This window comes from Chaetodon trifascialis, chromosome 3, assembly GCF_039877785.1.
Source record: "Chaetodon trifascialis isolate fChaTrf1 chromosome 3, fChaTrf1.hap1, whole genome shotgun sequence".
Lineage (NCBI taxonomy): Eukaryota > Metazoa > Chordata > Actinopteri > Chaetodontiformes > Chaetodontidae > Chaetodon > Chaetodon trifascialis.
In genome coordinates, this window is record NC_092058.1 from 11,001,957 (window position 1) to 11,022,287 (window position 20,331).

At 43.2% G+C, this 20,331-nt stretch overlaps 2 protein-coding genes across 2 annotated transcripts in view; both read left to right on the plus strand.

The window, feature by feature from the left end:
* The window catches only part of kif5ab (kinesin family member 5A, b), a 63,209-nt gene that overhangs the window by 37,994 nt on the left and 4,884 nt on the right, over positions 1-20,331 (plus strand). The window contains exons 15-28 of the mRNA XM_070959489.1: positions 1,273-1,419; positions 2,418-2,606; positions 2,896-3,013; positions 5,433-5,497; positions 7,217-7,326; positions 8,789-8,890; positions 9,431-9,491; positions 9,585-9,656; positions 9,810-9,914; positions 12,511-12,727; positions 15,143-15,404; positions 16,396-16,460; positions 18,638-18,665; positions 19,064-19,176. Of these exons, the coding sequence (XP_070815590.1) occupies positions 1,273-1,419; positions 2,418-2,606; positions 2,896-3,013; positions 5,433-5,497; positions 7,217-7,326; positions 8,789-8,890; positions 9,431-9,491; positions 9,585-9,656; positions 9,810-9,914; positions 12,511-12,727; positions 15,143-15,404; positions 16,396-16,460; positions 18,638-18,665; positions 19,064-19,163 (1,641 nt within the window). The 3' untranslated portion in view covers positions 19,164-19,176. The remainder of the gene's footprint in view (positions 1-1,272; positions 1,420-2,417; positions 2,607-2,895; positions 3,014-5,432; positions 5,498-7,216; positions 7,327-8,788; positions 8,891-9,430; positions 9,492-9,584; positions 9,657-9,809; positions 9,915-12,510; positions 12,728-15,142; positions 15,405-16,395; positions 16,461-18,637; positions 18,666-19,063; positions 19,177-20,331) is intronic.
* prr13 (proline rich 13) overlaps positions 1-20,331 on the plus strand; it is a 147,369-nt gene that overhangs the window by 11,226 nt on the left and 115,812 nt on the right. The window lies entirely within an intron of this gene.

The window sequence follows — 20,331 nt, forward strand, 5'->3', positions numbered from 1 at the left end:
TAATTATTTACTACCACTTTTTGCTAAGCTAATGTTTTGACGTGGGAAGTGACCTGGAAAACGATCACATGGCTTGAAGTTAATGAAGGAGAGGAAGATGGAGAGGTTAATAAAGGAGTAAATGCTACTGTATTTAATGAAGGCGGTTAATGGTGCGTTCAATTGACTGATGATCCATGGGGGCTGTAGCTAAAATACAACATTAAATAAGAGTTCAAATAGATTATTTATGTGACTATAGATGATTCACTTTGTATAAAATGAAATAACGTCAATGGACAAATACTGAAAATCTTATGTTTGATAAGGTTTTATTTGAAATGAATACATTTTTGTTGCTCATGGTCACAGTGAACTAAACTAAGAATAAGGCTATAGATACCACTGAGGACACAGAGGTCTCTCTTCAATAATGCTTCGAGAAATTTGTCTTCTTTAGACTATTGTATGTTTTCTTTTTTTTTCTTTCTCTGCAAAAAATATTATTAAATGGAAAATCTAACAGGATTTTATCCTGGTGTTACAGAGAAACCAATTAGAGTAATTGTAATTCTAAAGAAGAAACATAATATTATATGTATTTTGACTGACTATAAAGCCGTATATATAGTAAGTGGATTTTAACGGCTAGTGAAACAGTTTTTTTTTGTTGTTGTTTGTTTTGTTGTTGTTTTTTTGGGGGGGGGGGGTGTTACTGGGGTAATTTGGTCTCATTCATAGTTGCTCTCGTTAATCATGTTTAAAAGTTGATGCATGTTTTTTCAGGATCAAAGAATTAGCTCCAAAGGTGGACAAGCAGCACCGCCCTTCTTTCACTTTATTTTGTGAGACCTGTTGAGTATCGATTGGACCCAAATTGTTTGATTGTGTTTAAGCCATTGAGGCCACGGCATTGTGTAGACGTGGTACAAACTGGAGAAGGATAAAGGAAGCGCCATCATTCTCTCTCCCAGATGCTTTCATTCAGCGCAGATGCCATCAAACTCTATCTCGGCAGTTTATTGATTTGTAATTTAGCAGCGATTATGTTTTGCTGTTTGGATTCTTTGGATGAGAAGGGGGTCAGGGGTAAAATGTGTCTGGTGGCAGTGTGTGCTCACAGGTTAAAGAGCTGTCAGTCCCGACCTCTCTAAACCCTCTGCTATACAATTTTCTCTGCCCTTATTATTCCTGTTCTTTCCCCTCTCCTCTCCGTCTCCTTCATCTGTTTTCCCCCGCTCTCTCTCATCTTCCTCCGGTTCGCTCCCTCGTTCCACTCCTCTCCTCCTACAGGCTCACCTCATGGCTTTGGAGGCGGAGCTGTCCCGTATCCAGGAAGTGAGCAGCCACCAAAGGAAACGCATTGCTGAGATTCTCAACGGGCTGATGAGGGACCTGAGCGAGTTCAGCACCATCGTTGGAAACAGAGACATCAAGCTGGTGAGTGGGACACAAAGTGCAGGACTGGAGACATTGTATGGACTTACCAGAGACATTTAAAAAGAAAGGGATACAGTCATCAGATCCAGAGCGCACAGATGTCATAAACAGACTCCTGAGACCAGCGCAGCTTCTGTCTGAGGACAAATGTCCAAACATTCATTTAAAATCATTCTCATGATTATCAAATTTACTTACAAATCACTTTCCATAGTGCAAATGTTGCTGTTAATGATAACAGGGTAAAACGGTTCAAGGTGTAGCCAACAGTCCACTGACACGTCCTGCTTACGTGACTGCATGAAAAATATGTTTTTTTGTTTGTAATAGTACATTTTTTACATTACTGAGGCTCAGAATGTCTGTCGACGTGCTTCTTGTGGCCTTGGACACAATGACATTCTCCTTTATCTATTCATATACATATTTGGTATTTACTCGCTGTGTGTTAAAACCTATAGGCAGAAACCAAGTTATCTGAAATAGTGTAAGCCCTTTTCTTAAATAAAATGTGTCCCACAACCAGGGGAATGCTGTGAAATATTAAAACCAAAGAATTGGACATTCAAAATGTCTTTTGCAGTATTTTACAAAAATGTCTCTCTGATTCAGCTCGATCTTTGGCATCTGTGGAAATTTACACATATATTGCACAACATAGTGATGTATATACTGTATATTTCCCTTGACTATCAAGTTGTCTGTATTATACCTCAAGAAATGTTACAGGCATATTCACTGATATAAACCTTGGCTGTAATATTTCGACTGATTTTGATGTGTGGATGTAATCTTCCGCACAGCAGGAGTCAAGCATCTGCTAAATGATGCTCTTAACCTAATGGATGTGCAGGCAAAATGGCAGAAATGGTTTCTAAGATACCTCCTTGGCTCTTTAACTTCCCAGCTGTCTTTAAATCATCCCCACTCGATCTTAACCAAACGTCTCCGCTGCTCCCTTAACTATCTCTCCTCCTCTCTGTCTCATTCATCTCCAGCCCATGGAGATCACCGGCGTGATCGAGGAGGAGTTCACAGTGGCTCGCCTGTACATCAGTAAGATAAAGTCAGAGGTGAAGTCCATGGTGAAGCGCTGCCGCCACCTGGACAACCTTCAGATGGAGTGTCACCGCAAGATGGAGGAGACGGGCAGAGAGCTGTCCTCGTGTCACCTCCTCATTTCACAGGTCAGGCACTGATGGAGGAACTAGAAACATGTGAAAACATCTGGTGTGAGACAGAAGTTTGTAAATCTGTTGATCCAGTGGGAAATTTGGCTATTTTGGTGCTCATGTGGAAAAAGCTATCATGTTGTCAGTTTGTGCTGTCTTACAATAATGATTCTGAATAGATCAAATCCATTCCACAGTGAGTAAAAAGGACATTTTATCCTTGCTGTAAAGCACTGTCTCAGGTAGAGGCCCTTTGCTCAGCAGTATACTCTCTGCGTCTGAGACGTTGTCTTCTGACTTTCAGCATGAGGCAAAGATCCGCTCTCTAACGGACTACATGCAGAATGTGGAGCTGAAGAAGAGACAGCTGGAGGACAGCTATGACTCTCTGAGCGAGGAGCTGGCCAAACTCCAAGCTCAAGGTAGACTAATGCAACATTATCATTACAGAAGAAGACATCATCATGAAGTACAACAATAGCTTTATCAAAATATGAAACACAGAGAGTGAGCCCGCTAACAAGACTCCAGCCAATGTGGGATTCTGGCTGCACTTCAGCACTGTGGTGCTTTGAGCTAAATGCTAATGTAAGCATGCTACCATGCTCGCAGTAACAATGCTAACATGCTGATCTTTAACAGGTATGTTCCCCATCTCAGTGTAATGTGTTTCTAGGCTAACATTTGCTAGTTAGCAACACAAGGTAAAGGACAACTATTGAAAGCCAGCATGCTAACAAGCTCAAAATGACAGTGCTAATGTGCTGATGTTAAGCAGGTTTATGTGTACCACCTTAGTTTAGTGCACTGGCATGCTAACATCTGCTAACTAGTTCTAGACATAAATTAGCCAATAGCTGAGGTTGATGGCCAAGTCATTAGTCTTACAGGTGTTTTATTAAAAACCAAAGTACTAGACAAATCTGATGATGCTGCTAGATGAAAAGTGAACAGAGAAGTTATTCGATACATCCAATAGTTTTGGAAACATTTCACTGAAAAGCACAAATCTCAGCCTCGTGGCACTGGAGGAAAAGTCCAGGGATCACCACAGTCAGTGGGATTAATTGTCTGGGAGGCATGAATGCGTGTACAAAATTTTTGTCATAATCCATCGAGCAGATGTTGAGATATTTCTCTGGATAAGCCAGAACTTTGATCTGCTGGTGGTGCTTGAGAAAAAGTCACAGGGAAGTCATTAGGATTCATCCTCTGAGAACCATGGCTGCCATTTCATGTTCAATAGATGCTGAGACTTTTCAGACTGGACCAAAGTGGTGGACACTCACCAAGATTGCCATCCATACAGTCATGATACTCAAAACTACTCAAAACTGCTTTGAAATATTGAAACTACACAGTCAGGCCGAGGATGCAGCTTATTTGTAACAGTACATGAATTGAACTTTTAAAGTGAAATCCAGCCAAACCAGGGGCTCAAGGATCAATACTGCATAAACACAGTCAGTGCAGTACATAAAAAATGGTACAGGCTCTGTGTCTGTAATAAAAGCGCCCCAGGCACAGGTCGAGATATTTTACCTATGTGAGCGAACTCACAAACAAGGAACAAAGAGTTTAACATTTATTCAGACTCTGAGATGAAGGAGCTGAAAATATCAACATGGTCAGACAAGCGAAACAACATGTGTATGGTTGATAAATCAGGCAGAATAAAAGCCTCCAGCTCAAATCCAATCAACATGTTCAAACAGTCAACAAATCAGCCAAATACTGCAGGTTTAAGCAGAGAATTCGTCCAGAGGAAGCACATGTTTTTAAGATGACAAAGTGCTGAAGGAACTGAGTAATAAATCATGATCTTCTTGGTACTATGAGACATTTTTACTCACTGCTCAGTTAAAGACAGTGTTTAGATTGATCTATGTTGTGAATCTTGACAAATTGCTGACTTGAGATGGCAAAGTCAAATATAAGGTCAATGTTCTGACACAGTCAAACAAAATCATGTCAAATGTAAAAAAGACAACAAGCCCGTCTGTCTGACTGCATTTCAGCTCCGCCAGACGAGAACTGAGAGGAAGTGCCTCCTCGCTTAAAACAATTTTATTGGCTTCAATGGAGAGCTTTAGTCTGTGCCAGAGGCCTTTCTATCCTGTCAAGTAAAAGAAAAACAAGAGTAAACACTGATGAACAGCTTAGGCTCCCAAACATTTCACAGCACCAGCACAAATAGATTAATGGTAGGTTTGAAATTTGTGCCAGGTCCAGCTAACTGCAGGTACTCCCAGGACACTGACACAATTCACAAATCAGGCCAAAGGCAATGGGAGGCATTCTTCCCGAGCAGTCCCATGGAGCTGCATTAAATTACCAGTGGATTTAAGGGTAGGTCAATCAATTTTGGCCTTACGCCACACCGGAGCCAGGCGCTCCTCGAATCATTACAGAAGTAGATAAATACAAGGTGCCGCAGGTCACGTCGATCACGCGGGCTGGTGTGAGATGTAGCGCTCGCTAATTTCATCATGAGACACCAGGAACAGCACTGTGTTAACAACAGATCAGATCGGTGTGACACAATAGCTGTCGTTATAAATAATAGATATTATTACACTCAAGGCACAGCTTAGATCGCGTCGACCTCGCTGTCAACATCAAGCGGCGGTGCTGCTGTGCTGTCAAAGTCAGGTCACTGTCACCTCTTTCTACATCACAGTGTTTCTCTCTTTTACAAGCCTGCTTTTCCCTTCCTCTTGTTTCTTCTTCTCTCTCTGTCTCGGTTTCTCTCACTGTCATTCTCTTTCTGTCCTGTGTGTGTGTGTGTGTGTGTGTGTGTGTGTGTGTGTGTGTGTGTGTGTGTGTGTGTGTGTGTTTCAGAGAGCATGTCACAGGTGGCCAGTGGGAAGCATCACACATCTGGCCAGGATTCCTGTGATATAAAGGTAATCATGGCTACAGAGAGAGCGACTTGGTGTAATGACCTTTAATCACACCACATCAGCACTCAGCTAACTGTATATATGCAGGTGTGTGCGCGCGTGTGTATGTGTGTGTCTGTGTTTGTTTTATGACTGATCGAATTAAGGAATAGTTTGACATTTTGGCATTTGCTGCTCACCTTTCTTCCCGACATTCAGATGAGAGGATTCATGCCACAGTCATGTCATGTCTGTATGATAAATATGAAGCTGGAGTTAGCATAGCTTAGCATAAAGCCTGGAAACTGCTACGCTTGCTTTGTCCAAAGGTAACAAAATCATAGCATGAAAATGAAAATTTCCTCTTTTGCAGGGAGGGTGATGGTTCTGACTATTTGTTGGCTGGGATGGGTAACTTCCTGGAGTCACCTCTGGTTGCCTAGCAACTGCCAGCCAAGAAATAGTCTGACACATAACGGCCTGTAAAATGGAAATTTTTCATTTTTATGCTATGATTTCTTTATGGATTAAACACGAGTTAAAGTGTCTGAAGTGAGCTTCAGAGGTGCTGGTAGGCAGTTTTTTTTAATCTTTGGACAGAACCAGGTTAACTCTCTCCCCCTGTTTCACGTCTAAACATGTAAGTGGAGGCTGCTGTCTGCTCTTACATATAAGTGGTATAATACATTTTTTCAGCCAAGAAAGCAAATAAATACATTTCCCCAAATGTCAAACTATTCCTTTGGTGTCAGATAGTTGGGAAAAAAATGCCTATCACACTTTCCCAGAGCCTAACATAATATCTTCAAATAGCTTATGTCAAATGAATTCCAGAGATATTCAATTTACAATGAAACAAAATAGACAAAAGCAGCACAGCCTCGCATTTGAGATGCTGGAAACAGCGAACGTTTGGCATTTTTCCTCGATAAATGACTTTCAATTAGGTTTGCCAGCATTCATTTGCTGTCGGGCCTCTGTTACCTCCAGGTTCCCATCACATACAGTGCACACAGCATGTTACAGACTGCAGCTTCATTATATTTTGCACAAAGATCCAAAAACAAACCCGTAACCTGGAAAACTACCAGGCCTTAGGTTTTCTGTACGCCAGTTAGTTTGTAGTAATTTGATGAAACACAACTTTATTTAAGAAAATGCACCTGTGAACACAATATAATGTAAAGTAATAAAGGTGTTATATATTTTGATATATTTTGATACCTGTACAGATGAGGAAACAAGACTATGCAATAATTCAGAATCCTGCTCATATTGTTCTTTACTGGTGCAAATTCCTACACAAATTTGGAAGTAATAAAATGACCAAAAAGCAGCTGACACACAGCATCAGAGGGGTTTTTGAGGTCCAGCTGCTAATCCAGCCTCCTGGTAAACACACAGCACATGTGGGTTTCAGCTGCACACAGCTATTTGTTGTTTTTGATCATCTGCCTTTATTTGTGCACATGTTCATGAGTGTGTTTTTGCATGTCAGTGTGTGACATGCTCCAGTTTCATTGGCCATGTCTCCCTTCATAACCAGTGGCGGTCTGCTGTGTGTATGGGTTCAGTGCCCATGTGGCCCCCTATGTCCACATGTGCACCGGTGTGTGTAATTGTATCCTCTCTTGTTATTTAGCCATTTTGTTTTCTTTTTGTTTCCACCTCCTGATCCCATCTCTCTCCTCTCTCTCATTATATGAGTATGTCTCTCACCCCCTCTTGTTGCCTGCACCTCAGAGGGCTCTGGAGCAGCAGATGGAGTCGCACCGTGAGGCACACAGCAAACAGCTTGGCCGCCTGCGAGACGAGATCAATGAGAAGCAGAAGATCATCGACGACTTAACTGAGTCAGTGCCTCATTGCAATTCTTCACCTTCTCTGACGTACTAAACCAGGGTTTAAATCAGAACTCTGCCCGAGTATACAAGAATTCTGAAAATGTCCTGGAAAAGGCTTCTGTCTTTGAGACTGGACTGTGTGGCACTATTCAGTACAGGCCAGTTTCAGAGGCAGACAGCTTACCCACTCTGTCAGCTCACTCTGGGCTCAAGTCTGAAATTCAATTCTGCCATTATAAGCAGCGTGGAAATGCTAAAATTGGGGATACATGGTCTCAGTCAGTAGCTGAGTTCTGAAATAAGTCTAAGCCCTGCTGTAGCTGCAAGAGGGGCTGAAATATGAAATAAGTGCGTGTGGGTGGTTGACGTGGTGAGGAAACTGCAGCGTGGGAGGACTTTAGAGTCAAGCTGCTGCTGAACCACGATGTGAGGAGCACTCGGCTGGCTCGGGCTCCTTGAAAAGACGCCCCCCTCAGGTGCCTCGTTTTGAAGATGTTCTGTAGCAGGCGTGACCGTCTGCAGACTGCAGGGCAAGCCCTCTTGAGAGACTAAAGCACATTTCCCAGCTGGCCTGGGAGTGTCTGCTAACACCCGGGGAGCAGCTGCAGAGAATTATGAATGAAAAGACGTTTGGGGCCGCTCTGCTGGCCCTGCTGCCACAGCCTGATTTGGATAAGCAGCTTGAAAATGGATGGATGGTTGGATGTCAGCGAGGAAGAATACATTTGAAACAGGAGCAGAGTGGCCCTTCAGATCCTTGAAGCAGTGTAGGAAAAGCCGGTGTACATGATTAATGTTCCTCCAGAATTCAAGGAGAGTAAAATCTGAAATGGCTCAGCGTAATGGCTCACTTTGACCTAGTGCCCTATTTAAAAAAAAACAAAAAAAAAAAAACAGGTTGCGTCTGTACCTTAATGGGACTTAAGTTTTGACCTTGGGCTGCGTAAGTACCCCTCTGATCAGCCAAAATGCCTGTCTTCCTACTACAGCTCTGATGTGACTTTGGGGAAAAATAAATCCCAATGCTGATGCAGAAATGCTTCATCATTTTTGCTGGCTTTGAAAATCTGTGCACGTCACTGAGCTGGAGCTTTACACCTCAGACTCAGGAAAGACAATTTATTCTTCTCATGTGACAGCGAGGGGGTTGTCATGCTACTCTAAGGCAACAAAACCCCATCACAATGCAAGCAATCAGCCCATGAAATAGCATTTTTCTACCAGTTTAAGAGCCTTTAATAAACCGGTCTGGTGTCAACTCATTTTCTTTAAAATAGCTGAGGGCATAGCAGCAAAATTGAAGATGGACATTGAGGTAATAGAAGTTCAATTATAAAGAAAACACATTAAGGTAAAGAGAGGAGGTTTCCAGGTTGAATCCACTATATTACACATTCTGCTTTTGTAGAATAAGTATCTTTTTTGAAGCGATCCACTGAATCCCTCAGTGAGCCATTGTTCACCTTTCCAGTTGTAACCAGAAGCAGCAGCTGGAGTTGGAGCAACTGCACTGTGACTTTGAGCGTCTCAGGAGCCAAGAGCATCACAAGAGCCGGCAGCTGGAGGAACTGACGTGAGTCTGTGCTTTACCGTCCTGGACAGCTTTCAAACACTTCACCATATGGAGGCCTGGGGGCGAGCTGCCTCTTTTGATTCACGTCTTCCTTTTCCCTCTGTCCTTTGTCTCACTTTTGTCTATTTATTTTCCTCTCGCTCTACAGCTCTGACTCTTATCCTATTTACAGAGCAGTCTGTCTCCTTGGAGTACTATAGTTATACAGTTTACCTAAAATTACCTGGGGGCAAACCCTTTTTAACCCTCTCTTTGCCTCTTTCTCTTTCTGTCTATCTCTTTGCTTCTCCATTATGGAGATTATTTGGATAATGTAGCAGCTGGCTGTTAATAGGCCTCTTTCGACACTGACCTTTGCAGCGTATTGCATCAGATTGGCAGATGGGTTACAGCCCATGAGTGGGGCAGCCGGTCCATGCTGCGTTTGTTCTTTATTCATGAATTATTCTGGCAAGAGTGTGGTGCTCAGTTGGAGTAAAGAGAAATTAATTTTGAATTTCCCCTCTATCTGCCTGACTATATCTATCTGTCTATCTATAGATTCCTCCATGAGCGACATGAGCAGTCAAAGCAGGACCTCAAAGGCCTGGAGGAGACCGTGGTAAGTCATCATTTGCTGTCATGATTCACTAAATGCTCTGTAACTGCTTGGACGGCACTATTTCCTCTCTCTGTCTCTCCCTTTATACCAAAGGCTCGTGAGCTCCACACCCTGCACAACCTCCGCAAGCTTTTTGTTCAAGACCTCACGACTCGAGTCAGAAAAGTAAGGCTTAAAAGTAACACTTAAAGGCTTTAATTCTCCACATATGCAGACTGTATGCAAATTACTACTACAGAAGAACTACACCATTTGCAACCGCAGTGTTTTTTTTGTTTTTCTTTTACATAAAAAGATCTCTATTGTTTCTGTCAACAGAGTGCAGGGATGGAGCCTGATGATAGCGGGGGATACTTTACCCAGAAACAGAAGATTTCCTTTCTTGAAAACAACCTGGAGCAGCTTACAAAAGTTCACAAACAGGTAACAGTATAAGCAGCAGATACAAGCAGAAAATGACATTTTACCAGGCCAGCATTTCTTTAAAAAGTAGGACAATTCATCTGGTTTCCCTTTGATCTGGAAGCCTGATTCTCACGGTGTCGTAGGAGAGCAGGAAGGCAGAAATGTCCTCGCTGGGTAGAATACGAGAGGGGGACAAGAAGAAAGACAAATTAAAATACAGAGCAGTGTGCGCTGTTTGTCATTCCTGTCCTCTGGGCAAAAGTAATGCTAGCACCATCAATCATCTCAGCAGAGCAACTTCACATGAACGTCTCCTTGAAAACGAGCAGCAGGAGGCGTTGAACCGCGCTGCCTTCAGGGAAAGGAAGCCGCACAGCGCAAAACAGTTACTCACATTTGATAAACACAAATGAATTCATCGCGCAGGTGCACGCCAACACGCCGAGTCTGTCTCCTCTCTCTAGCCGCCACACGCAGGCTCTCAAAAGCAACCCAGCGCTGGAAAAGATTGGACATCAACACACACACGCCTCACATCTTTCTTTAATATCCCTAAATGGACCAAAGCAGTGGACTAAGTGTTGATGTGCTAACTGTTCTGCGGATTGGCACATATTCTCAGTCTGGCAGATTGGTGAGAGCTGCACTGCAGCAGTTTGTCAGGCAGAAAACCAATCCTAAAGTGGCTGCGGGGAGACTCCAACCCATCCACCACCTGCTGATACTGTGGGATGGAAGATGAAAGTCATGGTCATATATCAGCAAACTCCCAGTGGAGAGTGATAAGGCTCCCACAGACCGGTAGTGGACACTGCACCGGGGCTATGTATGAGTTTCTCTCCCCCTGCACAGATATACTAATGTCTGTGCATCCGTCTGCACACACACAGCTGTGATGAGTTCCCTTATAACATCACTTACCTCCTGTCTTTTGTTTTTGCCTTCGAAATGACTCATCACAGGACAATAAACCAGCACTGCCAAGCCTCCAGTGGCTCTGCTGAATTCCCCGAATCCTTTGCCTGCTTTGCCTGTTAGATAACTTTGCCCTGTTTGCTAAACCCTCTGGTCTTGCACTCGGCATCTCTGCAGGCCGTGGATTAGTTTTCATGATCACGTAGCAGCAAACTCTCCGTGTTTAAAGTACTCAGTCTCTGCTCTTTCCCACACATAAGAAACAAGCTGTGGGCAGCAATTTAATATCAATTAATCTCCACATTGATTTTGTTTCACTAGTATAATCATAACCATTCATGTTTTTACATAAACGTTTACTTTTTATTCCTGTGCAGAGGTCAGACTTTCACGCAGCCAATGAAATAACTCAATCTTTGTTGTAGGTGGTTTTTTTGGTCAAAATGTAAGTTAAGAAACATGCATTAAGAGAAGGAAATCACTTTATTAGTTCTACTTACTTTACTTTACTTTAGTTTTCTTGTCTCAGAGGGTACTAATCAGTATTTTTTATTGGCAAAAGATGCAGCACTGAAATTGATAAAAGTGGTTTGTTATGCTGTGGCTTCCTTATTGACTGAGTTAAATGTGCCATTAGCCCCATTAGAGACTGTGTGCCTCCAGAACTGGTCCCGGATGGTATGGAGGTTTAAGGAAGTCTTTATCCTTGAAGTCTTTTATCTTGTAACCTAAAATATTCTTTGAAAACAGTTCTGATGAGGCATTAATTTCACCTCTGTGTCGATCGTCACAGTTTGTGTTCAAGAGTGAAATGTGCTCATTGCTGCGCTTCTCACCAACCGTCGAGTACCAGCAGGTGTTGCTTGCTCTCCGCCTTCAGGACACATTTCAATTCAATATTCCTTTATTAGTCCCGCAAGGGGAAATTTCAGAATATCAGAAAAAAGTGGCCCACCTCCGTTAAGAAGAAGAAACCCCCCTCAAGTTGTATGAAATGCAGTGAAATGCTACAAGCCTTCATGTTTACACAGTACTGTTAGTGACAGACAGTAACTGTTATATATGATATGTTATATAAATATGGGTTAGCTGTACGGGTGCTTTGTGTGTTTACCATATTTTTCAGGTGAGCTAGCATTCAATTTGAGGTAGTCAGTCATGTTTCCTCAACATAAAGGGCAGTATAGGTTTTCTTTTCTCAGACAATTTTCCCATCAGATTGTACTTGGCACTCCTCTGTTCCACCCAGGTGCACCGATTTAGCTCTAACTGACAGAAATGCTCCAGTTCAGGCCAAAGAGGCTATGTGGTCACTGCTACTTCCATTGTTTTATTGTACTTCTCTTCTTGCTACCAAAGGGGGATCGCTCACGCTGCACAAAAGCAGAAAGAAAAATCGCATTAATTCTTTGGCATCAAAACAAACACATCAGGAAAACAGTGAAACAGTGAAACATCATACCCAGGTCTCACAACGGTACATGCAGCAATTCAAAGGGACTCTTGTTCTTCCTAAATTGCATTCAGAGAATGGTTATCCCTGACAGAAAAAGTAAACTTTCTAAAGAAAAGATATATTTCTAACTTTCCTTTAAATGTTGCATCTCATAAATATCTTTTTTTATATAGGAGGTCATACTGCTGACATGCTCGCTGGGCATACTGAATGCGTTTTTGTGTGTGTGTGCGCATGAGACAGCTGGTCCGTGACAATGCAGATCTTCGCTGTGAGCTTCCAAAGCTGGAGAAACGTCTTCGGTCTACAGCTGAGCGAGTTAAGGCGCTGGAGGGTGCGCTGAAGGAGGCGAAGGAAGGAGCCATGAAGGACCGCCGCCGCTACCAGCAGGAAGTGGAGCGCATCAAAGATGTGATGAGGGCTCGCAATCCGTTCCGCCGGCCCCATGCTGCACAGATAGGTAACACATGCGGCCTGCTCGCAGGTTCTGCTTTTTCAGAATAATTGAACAGCCATCAGCAGTGATCTGCGCACTACATTACATGGCTGCATGTGCGGAATTAGATGGAACGATGGGATTAAAGCAGTTTCTCTTCTCTGTGGGTCGACAGTGATCCATTGCATCCATCCATTATAATCTGACCTGCGGGTACTAACATGCAGTATTTTTATGACTTTCTTGTTCAGGGCTTTGAGCACTTCTCAAAATAATACGTGCAATCACCAGGATCATTTAAACTGTGCAGCACAACGCCTGCAAAAAGCCCCAACTTGTGTGTCAAGTCCACTGAAATTCACTTTTGTAATGTGGTAATGTCCAGTTTCCTCTGCAGCCAGCTCAATTATAGCAATCAGAAGTCATGCTATACACCCCCAGTTTTAACTGAGCATATTCTACTCTTTGTGGATGTCATAGCAACAGTATCTGTTAAGGAAAAAGAGTCAATATACTTTTGAGATTCATGCAAATTATTACAGGAAATGTAGAAATCACGATGCAAACCCTCTCCACCACTTTACGATAGATTGGACGTGTTAACGCTCCCGCCTCTCTGGCCACAGCACTTTGTCTGCTTCCTGTGACAGAAATGGTGAAACCACAGGTCTCTGCTGTGTGGTTTCCTCTCAGGCGACATCCATGGTTGGATTTGCTTCCCTCATGCTCCATCATCTGTCATCCTCCTAACCAGAGCACATATTCAGGCACCTCCTCCTCATGCACAAGCGAGCTGCGAGACAGGTTTTTGGCACCAATCTTGTTCCATATTCAGGAAGTGAAAGTAGCAGAGACTCGGGTTCACCGGTGTGGGACGCACAGATATGTTTGAAAACTGTTAACAAATGCTTAATGAGACACATATACTCAAATCGCTGGGATGGTTGACTGGAATATTTTGCATGTGAGGATTTACACAATGAGCATGAAATACAATTTGTGATAAAAGCACTGCAATCCATTTTGATCACCAAGACTCGCTTCGTCACTGTGTCAAAAGAGGATAATTGCGCTTATGCATTTGAAGCCTGTGTGAAAGAAATGAGAGACGCATCTGCTGCTGTGAGAAAATCAGCTATTGATTTGAGAGTGCTTCTAGAATAATGATTTCCAGTGGAGGATTATACCGAAGCAACGGAGAATAACTGTGATATTGTGAGGTTTATTAGAGTCCAGATGAATTCACATTTAGTCATCCCTTTTTGTGAGTGTGTTTTTCAGATGTAGTCTTAATAGCTTTTTATTCTTACAAGAAAGAAAAACAGTCTTTCGGGGAAATAACATCTCAGCCGGCTGGAGGGGCGTGTCCCTGTCTGTGTTTGATTGACAGCAGCTGACAGGCTGCCAGAGCGCCGCTGTTACACCATATGGAACGAGCGACAAAGTAAACAAACTTACATTGTGGCCTGCATGTTATGGGCGGACAGTTAGTGGTGTTGAAAAGCAAGAACCACGCCAGCGTATAATCAGAGTTTCTCAAAGTGCGGCATGTCGGGCAATGGCGGCCTTCAGAAACCCTGCAACCACAAAATGCGCCCTCCACAACAGTTACATTCCCTCATCAGTGCTGCAGCTGTTGAAACTATGGTTTCAGGGCAAATTGATCAATTCTTACTTCGTCAGAGCTCAGGGGACACATAAAGTGATCTGCCTTATCTGCAGACAGGTGAATTTAGTGCTCAACGACTAAGCCTACGACAAGTTAATGGTTTTTCCTGTACTGCCCTCAATCATACGCTGGCTCCCTAAACTGGCATTCAGAGCCCCTGATCTACATGGACCAAAGTGATCTTTGCAGGGACATTTGGATGCTGTTTAATGTGCCGCAGCCGAGCAGCAACCTGACATCAGCAGTCAATTTTTCCCCAATGAGTGTTTGTTTGGTGGCTGGTTCAACAAGCTAATGTGCAGGAGAAGACGTGTTAGCAGGAAATCTAATGTGGGTTGTTGTTCACAGTCTGTGGCTCAGTGTGACCGTCTGCTCTGCCGGTGATAGAAAGCTAACATCACTGCTTTATGCAAGATTTGACTGGCTGTATAGAGATAAGGTTTCCATCTGGGACGCATACTGAAGCATTACTCCTTACTACTATGTTGAATTGATGCAAAACTTGTGGACGCCATCACGAAAGCCAGAAAATATTCTCGCTTTTGGATTCTGACCTTTCCTTAAAGAGAACAGCGATTTTCAGGGCAGATTGCAGAAGACAAAAAATGGAATTTGACTTCAGTTGGACTTTAACGTACTCACAGTATTGCAGTCTTATTAAAAATGTATGTGTCGATGTGGCGCCATCCCTTCAGGCCAAAATAAAAATGATGTTTTTGTATTTTCTGGATGAATGCGTCAATCAATAAATGAATCCTCTTTTATCACAGCCAAGCCCGTTCGTCCTGGCCACTATCCAGCCTGCTCTCCCACCAACCCCTTCTTCATCCGAGGCTACAGCGATCACCCCGCCGCCTTCTGCAGAGCTGCTTTCCACAACACAAACAATCAAGAGGCAGCTGCTCCCTCCGCTCCTGCGACACCAGAGAGCGAGCCCAGATTACCTGAGGCCAACTCCAACCAGAACAGCCCCAGCAAACGCCTCGACTCCCAAAACAACGATTCGCACGACAGCGACGCTCAGGACAGCGTGTGAGTGAACTCGTCGTCGTGTGGTAGAATTTGTGATTTGAACATCATGGAATAGAAAATAAAATAATAATATATCAAAGTCCACTTATTATATAGTCTACTTATAGTCCACTAGCTTATTCCAGAGGTTTCAACACAGCTTAGTTGTCATGACAGTCTGATGATGATGACTGTTAAATGGATTTCCAAGGTTGATCATGAATGTTCATGCTCAGATCAAAGTTAAACTGGCAATGGACACGTTCATTGCTTTAAGTCATCAGTATGAAGTAAATGATGATTGCACAGTGGAACGGCTGTAGAACAATGACACCATCTGCATTTAGATGGGTTCCCTATAAGCCTCGCTTTCAACGGGTAATTCTGTCTGCCACCGGGTACCATCTCCTGGGGAATGAAGGCAATCCAGTCAGGCTGCTTTCATGTATTACAGACTAAATGAATGAATGAACTTGGGCTTTTTCTCCTAATATTTTCTGCTACTCCCCCCTCCAACCCGACAGCAGACCCTGCTGTAGTTATTTGTTTGCACGAAGCAATACTCAAACTATGTGATTACTCTGTTCTGACAGTTTAATCTTAGCTCTTTGGTGCACGTGCTTCTTTTTTCTCTCTTAGTTCCAAAGCGGTGTTGATCGTTTCTTCATTTTTCAAAATTTGGAAGCAATTGTGCTGTATCCAGCGTTTTTGGTATTTGCTGGACCAAAAGCGATCCTGTTGTCTGTGCAACAGCAGCCTCAATAATCAATAATACCACTACAACAGGGTTGAAAACTAGTCTGCTTCCACTTTAATTTATGCCTTTTGCTCCACCTGTACAGTGTCTGTTGTAAATAATGTGTTCTGAATTATGGCGCTGTGCTTTTTAAAAGCTCGCTGTGGTTGTAGCTGTATGCGTACAACACAAGAACTTCTATTTAAGGCCAAGATCAAGATTCTGCGCCGCAGATCCCCCCGTTAACATTTAAACATCTCTTTCTGCCGTCTGCAGGCTTCTGGCTGAACCCCCGAGCCAAGCAGAGAAGAACACTGCAGAGATGCTTGATTCAGAAAACGGTGAGCCCTGTTCAGATGAAGCCTGTTGAGATAACGCTACGATTGAGATCAGCGGGAGGAAATTCACATCTTATTACAACCCTTTTTTTAGTGGTTGCCATTATGCCATCATACCAACCGTTATGTGAGAATGTTGTTTTATATGTCCTTACAGAGTGGTGGCTGTTAAACCAGTTTACAGCGATTGCCCTGCTGCTATGATATTTTTTTTTCCTCTTCTTGTAATGGGCTCATAGCAGTCTTGACTGTAATACTGAGCCACTGGTGATGAGGAGGAGGGTTTCAGCCTCGGTCAACACTCTGCGGATAGTGTGCGTATATTTACACAGCCTGACATTTTAAAAATCACTACGGAGATTCCCTTTAGTTATTATAGCATACTGCTGCTGCTACGTGTGTGCACTTCTGTGCATCTTCATATTTGCGTGTAAGTGTGCGTGTCTGTCCGCGCCCATCAATAACAGACTCCGGAGGAGATAGATTAAGCTTGCAGTGTCATTACTCTGCCAGACAGAGAGCTGGCCAGACAGGCCGAGTGCCCACCTCAACCCGCGACCCAGTGATGACAGTTGTAGAGTTGTATAACAACACCACACCTCTTCGATTCTCCAGGAATATCAATAAAAGTCAGAAACAGCGTCAGAGCCAATATATCAATCTGCTGCGGCAGCACCTGCCTTTTATTAGATATCAGTGATGCTGTGCAGTGAAGCCGAATTTTCATGTTTCCCACGATGGAGTTTCGAGACTCCTGCCAACATCCATGGAAAAATGCTGATGTTTGTCTCTCTTGGCTCAGGAATCCTCATGCTCGATACTGGCGGCAGTTCAGATGAGATTTGTAAATATTTGTACTGTTAAGAATTAGCTTGAACCTTTTTTTGTCAGATTTATTTGATCCAGTTTTTGTTTGTATTGCATTTTGTACTTTCCTCCAAAATGGACATACGGCATTTTGGAACGACAGCGCTCGTACGCTGTTATGTATTCTCAAGTCAGGCTGGGAGGGAAATTTCCTTCTGGTCCATCAATTGTAATTTTCACTCTGGGATATAATTCTACTCAGTGTCATGAATTTCAATAAGAGCTTATGGGAAAGTGTGGAAGTCAAAGCCAAACAGCTCTGCGCGGCCTGTTACTCCTTCTGGTCGTTTTAGTCTGCTGAGGTGTAGCCCTGACAGTCCCTGTTTGGATAAGATTTTTGCTAAGTGTCACTGCTTTTTTTTAAAGAGATTTAATTGAACAGCCTTATAATCCAGTCAAGCATGGGGTCCCTTGATAACAGCCCTCTCATCAATATTGAAGTAAACTGTCTGCCTTGAATAACACTGAATAAATAAGACTCCTTAGTTGCAGGAGACTGAGAAACAGAGGAAACTTTTTAATATGTCTGGGTTTCAATATGTTGTGTCACATAAAAGACCTTGTAGTGATACAGTAGCTGCTCACAGTAGGATGACTTTTGATATAGCACTCACCAGTGATGGACCTGGAAAATGAATTCAGTCAATCGGGCTCCACAGACTGTAACTTTGATCCAGGAACTACAAAAAGAGCCACCCTGGAGGACTGTCTTTTAAAACGTGAAGCACTTTGTTATTGTTATTATCAGCTGCACTGGTAGAGGCAGAAATATGACTGTCTTCCCCAGAAATATGGCAGAATTTATTGTTTGTTCGAACGCATTTTCCCAAAGAGCAACCTCCTGTAGGTGTGCAAATAAAAACCTCTCCAGAATAACAACACTGGTCATTTGTTTAAACAGCGTGAAATTAGTCATGCTTATGTTAAGTAGCATGTTCTTATATTACTGTGAGAGCTCCTCAGGAGGAGGCAGACGGTTACAAATGGCACAAAGACTCTAACCGACGGTTTCGCCTGTAAAAAGTACTGCTGTGCCTTTGCCTGTCTGATTGGGTCGCTAGTAAAACGCACATATGGGCTGTTTTGAAAAGCACTGACAAACACCCCATTCAGTCATTTATGTGCAATGACTTGTTGTCTCAGGACCAGCACATTACGCAGCTGCTTGTCATCTCCAATGGCTCTGGGCTGTTTCAGTTCAAGCCGTATACAGTATGTGTGTGTGACAAATCCACCTCTCCCCTTATTTCCGCACCACTGACCCTCTCACTGTGCACCTGCCTGCCTCCTTATGCACCTCTCTCTGTCTGCAGGAAACACCACAGATATCAATGACAACAGGTAAGGCCGGCACACCATGTTTGATTCCTGTAAAACACCTGCTGCTATTTGTTGTCTTACTGCGAGCTCCAGAAACCTCTAACAGCCCAAGTTCAGGACAGTACAGGAAATAATCAGCTGAGACACAGAGCTAGAAGTAACTTATACTTCTAATGTGTTTGATAATAGTCAACACAATTAAGTCCAACACTGCCACATCTACCTTGCATGCACTGACGCCTCCTGTGTTGTAAGACAGTAGCATCACTGAGTTGCTTCCCTCACTGCTTTGTCTCTCTGCTCCATCGCTGCCCCCTTGTTGCTGTCACTGCCACTGCCGCTGCTGCCGCTGCTGTGGATGCTGCCGGTGATGAATCTGGTGACGGTGCTGCGGCCGCCTGTGATTCTGTGTTTGGTAGCATGTGTCTGAATGTGAATTCTGTGCCCAGAACCGACGTCTGCGACAATCAGGACCCAGCCAAACTCTACAGCCTGCAGCCGGAGGCTTCGGCCAGCTAATAGTCCTGAGCAGGTAAGAGCAAAGCAAAGCAGAGCAGCTCTCCAGCTTATTTGCTGCAGAACACAGGATCGCGCCAAAAATCTCCATGTTTTTTCTTGTTGTGCATTCACAAATAACCAAATGTTATAAGAACCTGAAAGCTTTTGAACAGTTGTGACTTTGTGACTCAGTGTTTTGGGAGTTTTTCCTCATCCGACTTGAGGCTCCTCTCTTGAGGTGAATCGCGGATTGTGGTTCTGGGATATATAAACAAAATCAACTTGATAATTGAATTTACATAATTAATGCGATTGCTAAGAACCATGAATTCATTTGACAAGATTGCGAGTGAAGGCAGCGTCACATCTCACGCATGACTGCAGCTTGCAAACTGCGGATACATTTGTGTCCCGCGGTCACGCGCACTACAGCACGGGTCGCAACTGTGACCTTTGTTTTGATTATTGAAATGAAAAAATTAACAGGAAAGGAAATAATCTAATAATGCTGCTCATCAAACACTGAAATATATAAATGCTCATTGAAACAGGATACATTAAAGTACTATCAGGATGGATATATCGGGGTGGGAGCAGACACTGTCTTATCACCATGACTTTCGAGGCTGTTGGGTCTCAGCTCCTGCTTGCTGTGTGCAGTTTACAGCAGAAACCCTGCCAGCTGTCAGGGTGAAGGGACTGATTTTTTTTTTTTCTGGGGCCATCCACACTAAAAATACCTCCACTCACTGACTGCACTGCGAGGCACTAAAATAGCCAACAAACAGCATCTGTCTCAGATCAGCAGGGTTGAAGATTATACATTATGAAAATATTGCTCTGGGAAAGACCCGTACAAGAAAGGTGGATTAAATTATCACCGGCTCTGGGGTTTTACTTCACCACGCTACTTTTGCAGTCACAGGGTTTATTTCCTTTTTGCCTTTTTTTCATTTTTAACATGTTTTTTCATGTTAATAATATCCAACAACACTTGTCACAGGGAATGAATTGAACTCTTTTGCAGCACTAGTGCTTTAGGTAAAACTAACAATATGTAATATTCTCACACTCCTGCAGACTTCTTCATGAGTGCTATATGACGAAATTTAAAAGTTACTCGAACTTTTCAAGCTCTGCAAGCTGGCATGAAGTTTGCCGCAGAGTAAATATAAGTTTTGCACAGTGT